This window comes from Lactuca sativa, chromosome 8 (assembly GCF_002870075.4).
Source record: "Lactuca sativa cultivar Salinas chromosome 8, Lsat_Salinas_v11, whole genome shotgun sequence".
Taxonomy (NCBI): domain Eukaryota; kingdom Viridiplantae; phylum Streptophyta; class Magnoliopsida; order Asterales; family Asteraceae; genus Lactuca; species Lactuca sativa.
Window position 1 is genome coordinate 73,196,083 of NC_056630.2, and position 19,224 is coordinate 73,215,306.

At 37.1% G+C, this 19,224-nt stretch overlaps 1 protein-coding gene across 1 annotated transcript; it reads left to right on the top strand.

The window, feature by feature from the left end:
- The first annotated feature begins 389 nt into the window (after positions 1-389).
- Positions 390-6,285, top strand: LOC111906278 (disease resistance protein Roq1). The gene is made up of 6 exons (XM_023902040.3): positions 390-580; positions 1,481-2,075; positions 2,551-3,652; positions 3,742-3,957; positions 4,184-4,939; positions 5,031-6,285. The coding sequence occupies exons 2-6, from the start codon at positions 1,573-1,575 to the stop codon at positions 5,631-5,633; spliced, it is 3,180 nt and encodes a 1,059-aa protein (XP_023757808.1). The 5' UTR covers positions 390-580; positions 1,481-1,572; the 3' UTR covers positions 5,634-6,285.
- The last annotated feature ends 12,939 nt before the right edge of the window (positions 6,286-19,224 follow it).

Below are 19,224 nucleotides of genomic sequence, written 5' to 3' on the forward strand. Positions count from 1 at the left end.
ATATATATATATATATATATATATATATATAATCGGTTCCGACGAGTATTCGACAGGTAACGGTTCCAAAAAAATAGAACCGGAACCGCTTAAGGTGGTTTCAATTCTAGAACCAACAATTTAGAGGCGCTTCCGGTTCCAAAATCGGGTATCCGGTTCCGATGCGCATCATTAGATAAGGGTATATCAGTTATTTTAAGTTGGCTAGGGACCAACAAAGTAACAAAATAAAACTATAAGAATAATCCGAGTTAAAAAATAAAGTTAGGGACTAAACTCATAATTTACTTCAAACCATATGGACCATTTGTTTAATTTACTCTTTATTTTATGACCAAAAAATTTTTAAAAATTATTCGGCGACCAAATTTGTAATGTTCTCTTATTTATAATTACTTTTTCATATCCTTTCTAGAGAGAGGGTAGTCAACGATAGAGGAAAGATACCGACCTACTCAAATTGATCCTTGTTCGAAAGAGAAATTAAGGAAGGAGTTTTCCGAAATTGAAGTATAAGCTTGCAAACTGGAGAGCTTAGAGAGGGCGTCTGCTAAAAGTTTGGTGCTGCTGGGAATTTGGGGTACGTTCCCTAAACTGATAACTTGATGAATCACAAATTATCAAGAAAGAAATGGAAGCGTTTAGCTGTTAATGAAGTTTTTATATAATTTATTAAGTAAATTTAATCAAACAGTGAAAAAAATGTCAATTTGGAATGTGAGAAATCGTATTATGACCTAATTTAGTCCAAAGTTGTGAAGTTTTTGAATTAGTGTAGTTAGGCGATCAAATTAATCAATTCGTGAAGTTAGTATGCTGTTGTGTATGTTATAAACGAATGGAATTTGGAAGTAAATGAGCCTAATGATATGTGTATGAGTTGTCGATACAAAAATAAAATATAACAGGCGGATTGGTCCGTTGTGCGCTGCTGTTTTTTTTGAGCAAATCCAAGTAAGCTTGGCACTATTTGAATTCGTGTTTCACTACGTTTAAGAACCAAATACTTAGGGGAATTCAGTAAAGATACTAAAATTTTTAAATCGGATTCAAGTTATAGGTGTTAGTGGTAAAGCAGAACGTCATAAAGGTAAGCGTTGTGAAGACCTTATGATGATTATGAGTGTGAATTTTAGTACATGGTATGCTTTTGAAAGTTGTGATGTAGTGACTTAGTGAAGAAATCTTGAAGGCTATAAGTTTCCTCTGTCCTAGGAGAGATAGATGTTGACATCAAATTAGTAATATTAACATATCCCTTGCTGTACTAAAAGAATGAAAAAGTGGCAGCAATGATGTGTAAAATTATTGGAAGATCATGATTTTAAAGATGAAAGTGGTAGTGTGGGACCATTTATAGGGAATCCATACTTTTAGTAACTTTCCTGTAAATAGACATGTCCTGATGGGATGTTTCGTGTTTTTTCATTAAGAAAGACTTGGATTCTGGTTCTGACAAGGTTTTTCTACATGATAACAGGTTTTATTGGAAAGTGGCATCTCTCTATATAAAGCTCCTTTCATTGGGCTGCTTAAACCACATACATTCCATCTCAACTAATCAACACAACCATGGCATCTTCATCATCATCATCTCCTCCTGCTCCAGCATTTTCTTCTCAATCATTGAAATACAATGTCTTTCTTAGCTTTAGAGGAGAAGACACTCGCAAGACTTTTGTGGATCATCTCTACACAGCTCTTGAACAACAAGGGATCTACACTTACAAGGACGATGAAACGCTTCATCGAGGCGAATTGATTGGTCCATCGCTTTTTAAGGCCATAGAAGAATCACAAATTGCTGTCATCATATTCTCTGAAAACTATGCAGATTCATCATGGTGCTTAGATGAGCTTGCATGTATTATGAAATGCAAGGATACAAAAGGCCACATTGTTATGCCCATATTTTATGGTGTGGATCCTTCCGAAGTGCGAAAACAAAAACAAAAATACGGAGAAGCATTGGCCAAACATGAGTTGGAGAACAAGAGGAAAGTTGAATCTTGGAGAAAAGCACTAGTGGATGCAAGTAACATTTCTGGATGGGAACCCAAGCACATTGCCAACGGGTAATTTTATTCTTCAGTTACACATTTTCTATCCTTAAGATATGCCTTTACTCTGTACAACACATTTTACTCGTAACTTATAATCTTTTTATACAATTGTGTTAATTACTCTTGATGATGTCGATGATCTTGATGAATAGAGGCTTTGAGTAGCTCAATTGATCAGTTTGGTAAGTCAAAAGATATCTCAGTCGTAGGATTGCGGATAAGCTCAAATTCTAATTCTGCACCTAACGCCTCACTTCAAGCTACAAAAACTAATCCATCTCGCTTTGGTTTTTGCTATTTTAAACTATGTGATGTGTCCAAAAAAATTTGTTACAAACTGCTTGTGGTATTAACTTTACATGTCCTACTTTGAATCTGAAATATAAAGGACGATTAGGATCTCTTGTGTTTTCTATAGCCTGAAACAGATTACTACTCTTTGTCAGTGTGAGCATGTGTTAATTATACTTATATATCCAATATGTAGGCATGAATCAAAGGTCATCAAAGAAATTGTTGAAACAATTTCTCAGAGCTTGCAGCCAGTAACTTCAAGTGCAAATGAGAATCTGATCGGAATAGCAGCTCGCATTCAACGTTTGAAATTAGAGTTACAAATTGGGTCGGGAGATGTGCGCATGATTGGAATATGGGGGGTTGGGGGTGGTGGTAAGACTACACTTGCATCTTCCATTTACAATGAAATTTGTAGCAAGTTTGATGGTTGCTGCTTTGTTGAAAATATTCGAGAGGAATCAGGCAGATATGGTTTGGGAAAATTGCAAGAAAAAATTCTTTGTGGTGTTTTGAAACAAAAAGAAGTGCAGACAATAGGGAGAGTTGAGGAAGGAAGACAAATGATAAAGGATAGGTTGTGCCACAAAATGGTCTTGATTGTGCTAGATGATGTCAATCAGCTTGACCAACTAAAAGCGTTAGCTGGATCACATGATTGGTTTGGTGAAGGAAGCCGAATAATAATCACAACTAGAGATGAACATGTATTAACTGCTCACAAAGTAGATGTGATACACAATATTATCTTGTTAAACAATGATGAGGCTATGAAGCTCTTCCACAAGCTTTCACTGCAAGATTACAGTCCTAAGGAAGATTATGAGAGGCTTTCAAAAGATGTGGTTTCTTATGCTGGTGGGCTCCCATTAGCACTTGCAGTTCTTGGTCCTTTTCTGTGTGACAAAGATACGGATGAGTGGATGAGTGCTTTAGCCAGATTGAAAGAGATCCCCAATGATGATATTGTGGGAAAGCTAAAAATCAGCTTTGATGGACTTACAGAGGTTGAGAAAGATTTGTTCCTTGATATTGCTTGTTTCTTTAGGAGGGAGAGGAAAGACCGGGTAATGGAGATACTTGATGCTTGTGGTTTTCATCCTGTTATAGGAGTGAAGGTGTTGATACAAAAGGCTCTCATAACTATTTCTAATGGAAGGTTTGATATGCATGATCTGGTGCAAGAAATGGGACACTACATTGTCAGAGGGGAACACCCTAACAATCGTGAAAAACATAGTAGAATTTGGAAGGAGGAAGATGTTCTAAAAATAAGTGCTATGGATGCAACGGTGGTAATGATTAGTCTACCTTTTCATGATATATACGTATAAAGAAGTACTCTTAATGCAAACTCCTGACACCTTTTTGCTCTTATATACAGGAACTTAAAAATATTAAAGCACTGCAAATTGGACTCAATTGGTTGCCAAAGAAAGAACAAGATCTTCCTCTGATTGCTGCAAACATGAAGAACCTTCGTTATGTTAAATGGGATGTCAACCATGAAAATCCATTGCTTAATAACTTCCCACCTAGGGAGCTTCGTTATCTTCATTTGTCCAGAGTCTTGCAAAAACAACTTTGGGAGGGTTGTAAGGTAACTTTTTTTGTTTATCTAACTAACGGATGGAAACAAATCCGACTTTGAAATCTAGATGTGATTAATCCAGATTAAATTTTTAATTATCTGTAGTATTGAAAGCATGGGCCTTTATTCTGTAAATGTCTCTTGTTTTCAATGTGTATGTCTGCGTGTGTGCCATTTTCCTCATGATCTTTTCACCTTGATATATTTTTGACTTGTTTGCACCTGTATGCAACAGTTGCTGCCAAATTTGAAGATAATGGAACTTTGGAGTTCTAATATAATCATGACACCGGATTTTGATGGAATTCCAAATCTTGAAAGATTGAAGCTGTATCAATGCATGTATTTAGAAAAGATTCATCCATCAATTGGACGCTTGGAAAGACTTGTTCTCTTATCAGTAGAAGCTTGTACCAGTCTTAAGATGTTTCCACCTGTTACCCGACTAAAGAAACTCGAGACCCTTTCTTTCCATCATTGCCCCCAACTGTTTAATCCCTCAGAAATCCAACAACAGAATATGGACAATTTAGGTCGCAACAATCTTCCTGGTGTAGAATGTTGTTTTCAGGGGCCTTCTTTATGCCAAAACAAGATAGGGTTACAGTTAATTCACAACATGCAAGAACTTGGGTTATTAAAAAAGTTGGAACTCAGCAACTGTGGTTTGGGAGATGAAGACATAGGCTCTGATGTATGGGAGTTAGCCAACTTGCAAGTACTGAATCTAGATGGAAATAAATTTTCACGATTAAATTTTGGTCTCTTCGGACTTCCTAGGCTCAAATGGTTAAACCTGTCATGGTGCCAAGAACTTGTAGAAGTGTCAGAGCTCCCACCAAGTATATCTATTCTTACAATGGATTATTGTTACTCACTTAGAAGCTTTGGAGATATTTCAAACTGCAAATGGTTGTGGAAAGTCTCACATGCGGGTGGGTACAACCTAAATCCACTTGATGGTGAGATATTACTAAACTCCATGCTTCAGGTTTGGCTCTATTCACCTTTTCAATCTCAATCTTTCTTACATATAAAACCCAACCATTAGATTCATAATTCCATTTGATATAATGTGGCAGGCAATTGATATTGAGCATCACTTTATTGATTTCGCTCTTGCACACCAAATTCCAAAGGGGTTTGTAGGTAGGTGCTTTATGGGGAAAACATTCACATGTCGTTTTCCAATCGAATACAGGAAGCCATCCGGAGCTTCCATTAAATCTCATAGCGATAAGTTTACACTGCGTCTTCCAGATGATTGGTACAATGAGTTTTGTGGGTTGTTAATACGTGTTGTTGCCAGCTCTGGGATTCTGGATATTGATATAATCATCAAGCAGGAGCCAGATAATAGAGAGTATGTTTTTAAGAATTGGAGGTTTGATAAACAACCGGAGCCTGAATATGATGGAAAAGTAAAGACATATGTGGGATATGTTCCCTTTAGTTCTTTAAGGCGGACCACGTCGTTGAATTCATCATACAATATCATTTCATTTCACATACACAAGATGTATCGGACTTCGTTTACAGCTGAGCTCGTTCCTAGGAGAAGTAAAGATGATCTGCTGCAAACAACACAGGTCGCAACAAATTGCTCTGAATTTTGGAATAATGGACAGACATTTGAGATCCAACAAGATTTAGGATCTTCTATCAAGATTTCATGGGGGCGTTGAAAGAACATCTGATAAGACTCGATCTAAACTTGTAATTGTGATTACAGTGCAACATACATCGAGAAACAAATTGCAAAGGCAGGAGAAGGAATGTCATGAAGATGATTGCATAAGGATCAAACAAGATCTGAACCTGATGGTGTAATTCACTATAGCAAGTGCTGGAATCTGATTCAAAGAACTCTTGATTTGAATGATTTGAATCTAGGCTCCGATACCATTATATATTTTTGAGTATTGAGAAGGAAAGTCTTGTATATTATATTGAAATTTAATAGAAATGAGTACACTTTGAATGTATACAGGAAAGAACCACTTCTATATCATGACCACATGCGACTTACAGCATACCTAACAATAACATGTAAGTCACATCATGTACTTTTGGGTCGGTTTCTAAAAACAATAAAAACGGCAATGGAAGTTTTAAAATGTTGAATAAACTTAAAATCATTTTAATCCACCAAGGATCATTTTTCATGAACATGAAAGGTAAAAAACAGCAATATAAAGACAGAATTAAACCATTTGAAGTTTTTGATTCCTCTTGGGACGTTGCAGTTGTAGAAGATGGAAAAAACAAAGTAAAGTTCCTCAAGAGATATCCACCAATAATTACTAACTTGACATTCGGAAAAAACAAAGTAAAGTTTCTCAAGAGATATCCGCCAATAATTACTAACTTGATATGAATGTCAATCCTTGTAATAATAAGAACCTCTTATTCCTTTAAGAACAAAACAAATATTTTTAATTAAAGGAGAGTAAAAAGTATCAACTTTTCTCTAACAATTACTTAACCCTTTAATTGAAAGAGAAGATTAGAAGAGAGCGTGAAAAACCATGAAATCTTCATAAAAAACTAGTAAGAATGAAGGCCTTTCTTAAGGCTTTTATTAAGGTCTTTTGTAACGCCCAAATTCTAGAGTATCAATTTATGGTTATAAATTCTCATGATTTCAAGGTCTACCCGACGAGTTGGTTACTTGACTCGTCGAGTAGCAGCGGGTTGGTCCGTGTTTAAGTAACCTACTCGCCAAGTCCAAGAAGGGACTCGACGAGTAGGAGCTGGAGGACGAAACCCTAATTCCGGGGTTTTGCACCATATTTAAAGGATCATTGGCCTCCTCAGCCTCCCATTATAGCCTATTGATAGTCTACAAACCCTAATATGTGTGTGTGCATCATTCTTGTGTATTTTAAGCTTTGGAAGGAGGATCTTTTTAAGGAGAGCTTGGAGAGCAAGTGGCTAGAAGCAAGGAACATGTGGGGATCTGATATCTACCTTAGTTGGCATCTTTTAGAAGGTATCAAGTCGTTACATTGACCTTATTTCATTCTAGATCTCATTTGGTTAAAGATTTGGGCTTTTCTAGCATATTATGAAGCTATTCTTGGGCATGAGCTCAGATCTGAAGTTGTAACTTCAGATCTGAACTCTTTTTGGTCTCTAATGATGGGTCTTGGCCATAAGAACATCCTATGTGCTCATGCAAACTCTAATGCTTGGATCTAGGTTTCTCTATTGTACATGCAATTCATCCAAGACTTTAAACACTAGATCTAGCATACAATTAATCAAATTAACTTATGAATGAGGTTTAGATCTTACCTTGATTGTTATGTAGCAATAACAATCCCAAATCCTCCTTGTAATGACTTTAGAAAGCTTAGAGTAAAAAATGTCACTCCTCTAATGGTTCACAAACACCAAGAGCAAGAGGATGAAGTAAGGAGAGAGGAGGCTGCCCAAAACGTGTGAAAACCCTAAGGAACAAGTTCACCACGTTTTTGAGTCTCAAGGGTCCTTTAAATAGGGAGGCTATTAGGGTTATCTAACAAGGAAACCCTAATTTGGATGCTTAAGCCCTAAGCAACCCATGGACTCCTTCCTTAAAGTCCTATGACGATTTCTAATGGGTTTTCCCATAGAATTCGTCCACCCCTCTAACATGGAGTCCATTAGCCCAATATTCAACTATCACACAATTGACAGTTCTAGTCCCTTAAGTTTAATTAATGTCTTTTAGCCACAAACTTAATTCTTATAAATTCTTGACTAATATTAATTAAACAATATGATTTCTCCTTTAATATATTATTCTCATAATATATTAATAAATCATAATTAATCATCTCTCTCCATAATTCATCCTATCAAGTTGCTTTGGTGAAGGCAACCCAAAAGGACCATGCACCATCGGGTCAAGTACATACCAAAATAGTTATGGACTTAGACACTAATCCAACAGTCTCCCACTTGGATAAATCTAATAACTATTCTGCGTATGACTTCGGATCCCGATCTGCAATCGTAGCTTTCCAAAGCCGCTGTCAACTCTAATCTTATCAGATACGCGTGTCCTTTAGATAAGGGATCACATATTCCTCCATTCTAGATATCGTATAGATATAAGACATGAATTCTAATCATTCTCTCTATACTATTTCCCGACTTCCGATTTATGACGACTGACATCAGACTACAATTGATCACATCAAATTAGTCCCGGCTCGGCCAAGCGCTTAGGTGCCATCACTAAATCATCGAGGGGCCCAAAGATATCACTTTTATCTTACTTTGGATAAAAGGAACATATAAACTTTGACTGAATGCTCGCTTGCACTCACTTACCGAATTACACACAACAATATGTTTTATAACACCAAGTTATTGGTGCGTTTACATATTATCAATGTGCAACCGACTCGCAAGATACAACTCACACATCTCGGTTTCAAAAATATAAGATGTTATCGTCTCACCAATCACTCGTGATAAAATCCATGAAGTGATCCAAGTGAGCGTGGGTTTAATCCAATGCTCAAATCATATTCATAAGCACTCATGAACGTTGCAGAAAACAATTGCTTATGTCTAATACACTTTAGACAATCCATACACCAATTCACGACAGTCTTCATTCATATCTACTTCCAACATATGAACGATTGTGGCCCGTTCGAATAATTTAACTATTCTGAACCAATTAAATTATTTAGGAAGTCAAAACATGCAAAATGAAACACAAGAATAATCTTAATCCCATATGGCCTCAAACCTTTGAGTACAAACAGAACACCTTTTATTTATCACCATATCAATTACTCATTATTTGTTGTTTCGGGTAATCAACTTCTTACTTGAATTATTACAACATTTGTCCCATGCTCTTAGCATGCACACAATGTTTACCTATGGTTCTTACTTTGTGAAATAGATCAAATGAACACATTTCCAATCATACTCATTTCACAACTCCCAATCATTTTCACAAGTGAAAGAATATCAAACCCTTGCCACTTATAGAATATGCTAGATTCTAACATTTTATGCAATGATCCTTTCGTAATGTAATAGCACAAAAGTCACAATGACTATTGTCAATGAAATTACAAAGTCCTCTATTTGAGATTGTTACAGTACAATTCCATAGACGTGATGTCTCTCACTTAAAGTACATTCCTTTGAACATCATTTTGCATAAAATTTCTAATCTAGACATAGACTCTCAATATCCAACTCCCAATATGGAAACATTTCCATATTTGCCATATGACAACTCATTCTTAATAGAATCTTATCTATTCATAATAATGTCGATATGGTCCATCCAATATCATACTTCCAACTACTCACAAGCAACCAATCCTCAGCGAGCTTTGGATTGTCCTTTGATAGTTGTTTAATTATCTTAGTCAAAACCAATTCTTGTCCTTTTTCCTCTTAATGCGCTAGAAATTTGGAAAATTTTAGTATGGAACACGATACATAATGTCTTACATAAAGATATGATACTTTATCAATCTTTTGCCATATTATTTTGTGTCACATTCTCAAATTCGAACTATGAAGAGGGATGCCATGATCATAATCGAAATTTGAGAACGCACTATGTATCCTTGACTAATAATATTAACATTCCACAACCTAAGCCTTTAAATTTGAAATGAAGCATAATATTCTCTCCCTTAATTATAGCAAAACAACTTTTCAACCCTTACGACTTTGCAAAGTATAACTCTTGTTTTCTATAACTAATATTGCTAACTTGCAATACTTGCCTTAATAATCATACAAGCACAACATTTATGCTCCCACTATCATGATGATTATTATCATATAAGCATAACACTTATGCTCCTACTAGCTTTGACATGTATTCAGAAACTAGCTTAACTTCCAGAAAAACAATACCTATTGAATTTCTTAAGTTCATGTTTCTAATACCTAATGATTTGATAATCCTTTATCTAAGCTTATACACCTTTGCCTTAGATAGCTCATATGGGTTTCTAAACAATTTAGACTAATTGCCAAGTCTCACAATTCGAATCATGGAAAGGGATACCGTAACCATAATTGAATTCGAGAATCCAATTTTCACAATTACTATCTTCTTAAAATCTCTCTTAGTGAAAGCATTTCCTCACAGTCATCTTCATGAAGGAGGGAATCTTATAACACTTAGATTTTAATGGTGTATGTGTTCCTATCCATGTGAATTTGTCAAAACCAATGTTTGCGACAAATCCAAATTCATATGGACCAAACTTTGTCAATCTTGATTTCTTGCCTTACGAGTGCCCACCATGTCTTCCAAGTAGTTAAGCAGCTCACCCTTTCCTATCAATGTACTTTTCAATGATCAAAGTGCTTGCCTTTTATACGTTCAAATGAGAACTCATAGAACTCATATGCATAATTAACTCAACTGGAACGGCACAAAAACAAGATAGTGTCAACACGATAGGTCGTAAACCTCAAGTCGTGTGCTAGTGATGATCGATAAGGTTTATTTTGATTTGTTCTTGAAACCTTTCAAGACAATTAAGACTCCCATTGACTCCTTGACATATAAGATTCTCTTGTCAATAAACATTTCTTGACAAACAAATATTCAAGAGTTAGTGTAGCTTTTATCAAGACGAAACACTTCATAAAATTGGTCCTAGTTGGTCTTTGTCTTATCCAAGACATCACAACTTTACACATTTGATAAATGTTATAAACCTTCCTAATACTTTTCACTCAATGTCACAATCTTAACTTTAAGACTTGTTTTTGGAACGAAGTATGATTGACTTCTTGATTTAACCATTTCTTCAATTCTTGATTCCTCTTCTCATACATACAATTGCACCAAGACTCACTTAGAGGATCACTTGAGATATGGTTCTTAATCATTAAGACCTATCATAAAACATAATAAAATGTACTCTCCCTTCTTCTTAGAATAAAGAAACTTTTATCTTTCTGCCTACTTGATTCTTCTTATTCGTTCTGTTATTGATTTAAACTTTTTCAATCAATTCAGAATTACACTTAATCTTATAAGTATAATCATATTTACTAAACCTTTAGTAAATATCTTTGTTACTCTTGTGGTGGACTTGATCAACACACAACTTTGTGTATTCGATCTCCTAGTCCTTCACTTGACACTTTGTCAACGAATTAGTCTAATTTCCAAATATGAAATTTCTCATTCATCGTGCAACCAAGTTGCATGATTCCAAATTTCTGTCCAATTGAAACTTGGGTGATGAGAAACTCTCCCTATTTGGTAAATTCTCGACATTTCCATAAATAACATAATTAAGAATCAATTCCACTATTGCTAATAATAGAAACATTCAAACATCAATTTTTCATACACGTCATTGCAAGGGTAAATAAATAATATAAAATCAAAATTTATTTTATTGCGGAAAAATTTGTCCTTACAATGCAATTCATTGAAAAACTATGCTAATACATATTTCTTAGCAATCTTATTCTTACTCTAAGTAGTAGCTCAAGAATCTAATCTTCAAGTAATGCGATCGAAATCCATTTCTTCACGGTTAGATTCTGCTCACTTCTTCACTTAAGCTTCCTCTCTTTTCTTTGATCCTACAAAACATCAAAATGTAATCTTATCACATCATGTATTAAGAATCTATAATAGGAGCTTAAAAGAGTTAGTCAATGGATTTTACCTAAAGTAGAGCCATACGTTTTGACTCTCCCATCTCTTAGATCTCTTAGGTAAATAGGACAACTTCATCTCTAATCCCCCTTCTCTTGGCAATAAAAGCAAATTGACTCTTTTGGAACAACACATGGAACTACTTCAGACTTTGCCTTTCTCTTATGATCAAACTCTTTGATCATGGCATGCCTTTCGTTGCCATTGCCTATATCCATAGAGGTCTGGAAGGCAGATTCACCAATCAACTTTGTTTTTCCATTGCGCCAAACCATTGCTGATTCAACAACAATAAGCATATAGGTGAGATCTATAAGGGTCACGTCGCGGTTCATCATATAGTACTCTCTTACGAACTCACTATACGAGTTAGGAAGTGACTGAAGAACCCAGTCAATAGCCATCTCCTCACAGACAACGGATCCCAACATTCTTAACTTATCAATGCGTGACTTCATCCCTAGGACGTGTGCACACACCGACTTTCCTTCTTTATGTTCACTTGCCAAAAGGGCTTGAGTGAGCTTGAACTTTTCAAGCCTTCGAACTTGTGGGTTAGGGAGAATAATTGGAGGAGGTGGAGGAAGTGAAGCATGATCTCTTGTTCCTCGATCGAATCGTGGAATATCATCTTCATGTGGAAAGCTTGTTCCACGGGATTTGGGAATACCATAGTTGTCATACTTTGACATCTACAAAATGGGAGAAAACAAATTCAAGTTAGTAGATTGATTGAGTCCTTAATAAATCACCCAAATGAGATACTAAGGTTAGGACCCAACACAATATTCCACAACTTTGGGAGAGGGATGCCGTAACCCAAATTGCAGAATATTTGAAGGTAAGTGAATGACGATTCACTAATTTTCCACCATGAAAAACGAAGAAACAGTTTAAGTTTTAAATGCTTTGAGAACTCCCAGATCCTTTGAGATTCATTGAACTTTTCAATGGCATGTTTAAATCTCGATATGCCCCTAGTTTGTGACTGGGATACCGAGGATCACAAAATAGGGTGTGAATAACCATGCAAACTTACTGTTGGATAAGGTGTCTAAGTCCATAACTATTTTTGGTGAGTACATGACCCGACCCGTCATGGTCCATTTGGGTTGCATGGCACCATGCAATTGGATAGACTAAATGAGAGGAATAACACTTGGAGATTATTAATATATTATAAGTTCTAATATATTAACAATATTATTTGATTGGTTTGATCAAAGAATTAATTTGGAATTAATCAAGTGATCAAAAGATAACTAATTAAATATATGGGTTGATTATGTAAATCATTCATATCTTGTATAGTGGGCTAAGAGGATCCATGGATTATCAAGTTGGGTTCTACCCATAGGATGCTCCATGGATGCTCCATGGGAGTTACAAACCCATGGGTCATGGAAATGAAGAGTCATGACACATTAGGGTTTACATGGTGTAACCCTAGATGTGTCAACACTATATAAGGATCCCATTCTCCACCAAAAATTGGCTACACATAAGAAACTAGAGGGCTAGGACGATTTCAAGAAGTGTGTATTCTCTCAAAGTCTTTCCAAGAGCATTTGGTGTTGTGTGAAGCATTTGAGGCATCACACTTGGGGTGCTAGGCTCACAAGGTTTCAAGGAACATAAGCAACAACAAGGTAAGTTATTCTATCTTTCATTCAAGTTAGAAATTGTTCCCCATGTATGCTAGATAGGAATATAACCTTGGAATTCAACTTTGCATGATAATTAGACAAACATAGATCCAAGGTTATTAGGGTTGCATGTACACTTAGGAAGTGTTAGAATGCTCAAAACCCATCAGTGGTATCAGAGCCTAGGCTTGTTTGTTTGTTATTTGTGCTTAAAAGTTGAAAAAAGTCGAAAAACTTGCTGTCTGCCTGATGAACTCGCCGAGTTGACTTGTATCTTCAACCTACTCGCCGAGTAGGTTCATGCACTCGGCGAGTAGGAGCCACAGAGTGCAGATTTTCGACTTTAGTTGCTGGAAATGGACTAGAAAGATTACCCTAAACTGTTTTGGTACTTGAAAACTTGTTTTAGATGGTGTAATGTCTTTGCTAATCCATTTACAACAACTAGTTATCAAAATTACAAAGTTTAAGTGTAGTTTTGATTCATGAAAGTGTTCATATTCATGTTCTTGATCTTATGATGTTTAGATGATCATAGGAATTATTTGTAACCTATGTGGTAGTTTAATTCTTGATCATAATGTGTTTTAATGGAGTCCATAACTTGTCCTCAAGTTACGGAAAACCAAAAGTCACTTGAGTTAAAACCATTAAAAGAACACAAGAGTTAGAAAAATGAAGAGTCTTCATTTTTATTACTCTAATAAACTCATAAGTTACAAGAAATGAAAAGTTTTGAAAGCTTACAAAACTTGCCCTCAAGTTTTGGAACAAATAAAGTCATGTTAAAAACTTTAGTTCCAACCCTTAGAATTTTAAAAGTTAAAATTCAACCCTTATACTTATATTATTATGATTTAGTAATTATATATATATATATATATATATATATATATATATATATATATATATATATATGTATAAGAACAAAGTCGTCTTACCGCTAGTACGCCTCATTCACGAAGCCGGTCTATAAGGTGGGTATAAGGTTGTTGCCTATAAAATGGCAACTTAATGGGTGTCCACTCTCACCCACCGCTTGCTTGACCGGTGGAGGTTCGTTAGCTGAACGGGTAAGACAAGGACTTATAAATTCTCATTAAAAGTATTATGAATATTATAAAGTAACTAAATGTTTTATTAAATTCCCAATCTTAGTTACTTTACGAAAAATGTGAATAAGGTGCTAATCCATGAAATTACACTTTACACTTTGTTTTAGTCGTTGGTGGAGCGTGTGTGGTTAATCGGCACACTAACTTGGACTTAACGAGGTAGGTAAAGGGTTACTTAAAGTTTATTATAGTATCGGTGGAGCGTGTGTGGTTTACCGGCACATCGATTGAGTGACAAACTTTAAGGGTACCAAGTGATTTGCATGGTTACTTCACACCTCGTTTTGTGATCCTCGGTATCCCAGTCACAAAACTTGGAGGGCACACTCGAGATTGAAAAATGCCTTTGAAAAGTTCATTGAATCTCAAAGAATCTAGGAATTTCTAAGAACCAATCAAAAACCTAATATTTAATATTTCGGTTTTCGTGGTGGAAATTGGTGAATCGTCATTCACCTACCTTTCAAATATGTTATAGCTTGGATTATGGCATACCTCTTCTAAGTTATAATATATTGTGATTGGATCCTAGCCTTAATATTACATTTGGGTGTTTTATTAAGGACTCTCTAAATATCTAAACTAATCTTGTCCTTTTCCTTCAGATGTCTTCAAACAATGCTGCTTCTGGGTCTAACCCTAATGGCTCCTTTACCCTTATGAACTTGTGTGGGAAAGTCACTTTTGATGGATCCAACTTCAATGAGTGGATCAGAAACATCAGGATGATTACCCGCTACGAGGACAAAGAATATGTCCTTGACAATGAGCTTAAGGAGATTGATGAGACCACTGCAACTCCTCAGGAGATCGCTGACTTTCAGGCACATGAAAGGGATGCTACGAAAGTGGCATGCATCATGATGGCTACGATGACAGGGGAACTCATGATGGCCACGATGACAGTGGAACTCCAAAAGTCTTATGAGGATTTCTACCCTTATGAAATGCACCAAGATCTGATGGAAAGATACCATCAAAGTGCACGACAAGAGAGGTATGAAATCATCTGCTCCATGATAACAACCATGATGAAGGATGGGGAATCCGTGACGAGCCACATGCAGAAAATGCAAAGGTATGTGGATCGATTGCTGAAGCTTAATGTGAACTTCCCTGAGGAGCTTGCAATAGATATCATTTTGCACTCCTTACCATCGTGCTATGATCAATTCCGCATGACATATCGCATGAATAAGGAAGAGGTCACACTCAGCAAACTTCAAGGACTTCTCAAGACCGCAGAAACAGGTTATAAGGGGAAGTCGGTTGTTAACACTCTTACTCCAAATTCTACTCCGGTTTTGGCAATCTGGTAAAGTCGAGGGAAGAAGAGAAAGAGCTCTTCTAAGGGTACCAAGGCTCGGACCCTTGATGGCTCTTCTTCAAGTGGAACCAAGAAAGGTTTCGTCACTCCTTCTTATGACCCAAAAGAGGCTGAATGCTTCTATTGCCATGAAAAATCACAATTGAAGCGGAACTGCCCAAAATACCAGCAAGATGTGAAGGATGGAAAAGTTAAACCCAACCATGCAGGTATTTACACTATCATTTCTAATAACTCACCCCATTCTAAATCTTGGGTCCTTGATACCGGTTGTGGTATTCATATTTGTTGTGACTTGCAGGGACTAAGAAGAAGTGAGAATGTGGAGCACGGAAGAATAAACTTGATCATGGGGAATAGGAAAGCTTTACCTGTCACCAAGATTGGAGTTTATACTTTATCGCTAAGTAGTGGGTTTAGTTTAGATTTGAATAAGTGTTGTTATTCGCCAGAAATGGCAAGAAGTATTATTTCCTTTCATGCATTGTATAAACAAGGTTTCACCTTTTCATTTGATAATGAAGTTGGTTCGATTAATGCTTTCTTTAATAATGTTCTTTATTTCAAAGCATTACCTTGTGATGGCGTGTATGAAACAGTATCTATGGTTGATAACTTAGGAAATAATGTATTGTGTATTGATTCTGTTAATAATAATAACTTGGATAAAGTGTCATTATGGCATTGTCGTCTTGGACATATAAGTAAGAAACGCATAGGCCAACTCCGAAAGGATGGAGTCTTGGAGTCATTTGAACTAAAGTCAGATGATAGTTGCGAATCATGCTTACTTGTAAAAATGACAAAGTCACCCTTCACAGGCTCGTGTGAGAGGGGTGAAGGTTTGTTGGACCTTGTACACACAGATGTGTGTGGACCATTCAAACATGCCACAAGGGATGCTAATCGTTATTATTTGACTTTTACTGATGATTACAGTAGATATGGATATGTCTACTTGATCAAGCATAAGTCAGAGACTTTCGAAAGGTTTAAGGAATTTAAACAGGAAGTCGAGAATCAATTGGGCAGGAACATTAAGATGCTTCGATCCGATCGTGGTGGTGAGTATCTTAGTTCAGAGTTCCTTGACTATCTAAGGGAATGTGGGATAGTCTCACAATTGACACCTCCCAGGACATCATAGTTGAATGGTGTGGCTGAGAGGCGTAATCGAACCTTGTTGGATATGGTTCGTTCCATGATGAGTCGAGCTTCGCTACCAATCTCATTCTGGGGGTATGCCTTATAGACTGCCGCCCACATCCTTAATCTAGTCCCTACAAAGAAAGTTGCCAAAACTCCTCACGAGATGTGGACTGGTAAAGTACCCAAACTAGACCACATCAAGATTTGGGGTTGCGAGGCTTTTGTGAGACGCGAGACTCATGATAAGCTCGAACCCCGAAGCGAGAGGTGTATTTTCATCGGCTACCCGCAGCAATCCTTTGGTTACCTCTTCTACAGACCTAGTGAAAGTGTCGTCTTTGTAGCTAGGAGGGCTTTCTTTAGAGAGAGAGAGAGAGTTCATAAGCCAAGGAAACAGTGGGAGGCAAGTTGATCTTGAAGAAATTCAAGAGTCAAGCGGTGAAGGAACTTCAAACCCTAGCACTCAACTTGAGGAGGAAACTCCTGTTGAGCAAATTGACAAGTCTGTACCTCTGAGGCATTCCACAAGGGTTAGGAATGCTCCTGAGCATTACTATGGATTCCATATTACTGCAGAAGGAGATACACTTATCAGTGATGAGACACTGATAGGTCTGGATGAACCTAACAGTTACGTGGAAGCCATGGCAGGCCCTGAGTCAGCCAAGTGGAAAGAGGCAATGGACAGCGAAATACAGTCCATGTATGACAATCAAGTTTGGAACTTGGTTGAGAATGTATCAGGTCGTAAGACAGTAGGGTGCAAATGGGTCTTCAAGAAGAAGACCGACATGGATGGTAAAGTAGACACTTATAAGGCTAGACTGGTTGCAAAGGGCTTCTCTCAAATTCCTGGAGTGGACTATGATAAGACCTTTTCTCCAGTAGCCAAGATTAAGTCTATTAGGGTTCTGTTAGCCATAGCTGCATTTCATGACTATGAAATATGGCAAATGGATGTCAAAACTGCTTTTCTTAATGGAAAGTTGGATGAAGATGTTTACATGAGTCAGCCAGAGGGTTTTGTCAGCAACGAGTACCCTAATAAAGTGTGTAAGCTTGAGAAATCCATTTATGGATTGAAGCAAGCACCTCGCAGATGGAATCTTTGCTTTGATGAAAAGGTCAAGGAATTTGGCTTTTCTAGGAGTGAAGATGAGTCTTGCGTGTATGTCAAGGCTAGTGGGAGTATAGTTAGCTTTTTGGTATTGTATGTGGATGACATACTACTCATAGGAAATGACATCCCAACTCTGCAAGAAGTTAAGTCCTGGCTTGGGAAGTGTTTCTCTATGAAGGACCTAGGAGAAGTTGCCTATATTCTAGGGATAAGGATCTTGAGAGATCGGAGTAAAAGACTAATTGGACTTATTCAGAGTACCTACTTGGATAAGGTGCTGAAGAGATTCAGCATGCAGGACTCCAAGAAAGGAGAGTTACCCATCCAGAGTAACACCAGATTGAGTAAGACACAAAGCCCTAGCACTGAGGCTGAGATTGCAGAAATGAGTCGAATACCTTATGCTTCGGCTGTAGGATCGATCATGTATGCAATGACGTGTACTCGACCTGATGTAGCCTTTGCCCTGAGCATGGTTAGCTGGTATCAGGCAAACCATGGAAAGGCACACTGGACTGCGGTAAAGAATATCCTCAAGTACCTACGGAGGACTAAGGACTGGGTCGTTACCCTCGGTGGGAGTGATGACTTGAGAGTTGTAGGGTATAGTGATGCTAGCTTCCAGACTGATAGGGATTATTTCCGCTCTCAGTCGGGCTGGGTCTTTACCCTAAATGGAGGAGCAATTTCTTGGAAGAGTTCCAAGCAAGAGACAGTGGCTGATTCAACTTGTGAATCAGAGTATATTGTAGCTAGCGAGGCGGCAAAGGAGGCGATATGGCTGAAGAACTTCATTGGAGACCTTGGAGTTGTACCAGCTATAAAAGAGCCAATGGAAATTTTCTGTGATAGTGAAAGTGCTGTTGCCCTAGCCAAGGAACCAAGGGATCACGGGAGATCCAGACACATCGACAGAAAATACCATTTTATCAGACATCGGATAGAAGAAGGACTCCTCGTGGCAAAGAGGGTATCATCGGATGAGAACCCAGCAGATCCCCTCACGAAGGGACTGACTCGGGTTAAGCATCTCCAGCATGCTCGGAGCATAGGGCTGAAGGATGATATTAGATTTAGTAGTTAGATAACCTCGAAATTTGTAAAGTGTAATTGACATTAGATGATGAATAAAAGGTGTTTTATTTATGAGTAAAGTGTTGCTATCTCTTGTCGATCGTTTACTATATTTCTTTTGCATGTTTTGACTTCCAGAATAATTTTGTTTGGTATAACATATTATTCAAACCTTCACAGTCGGTCAT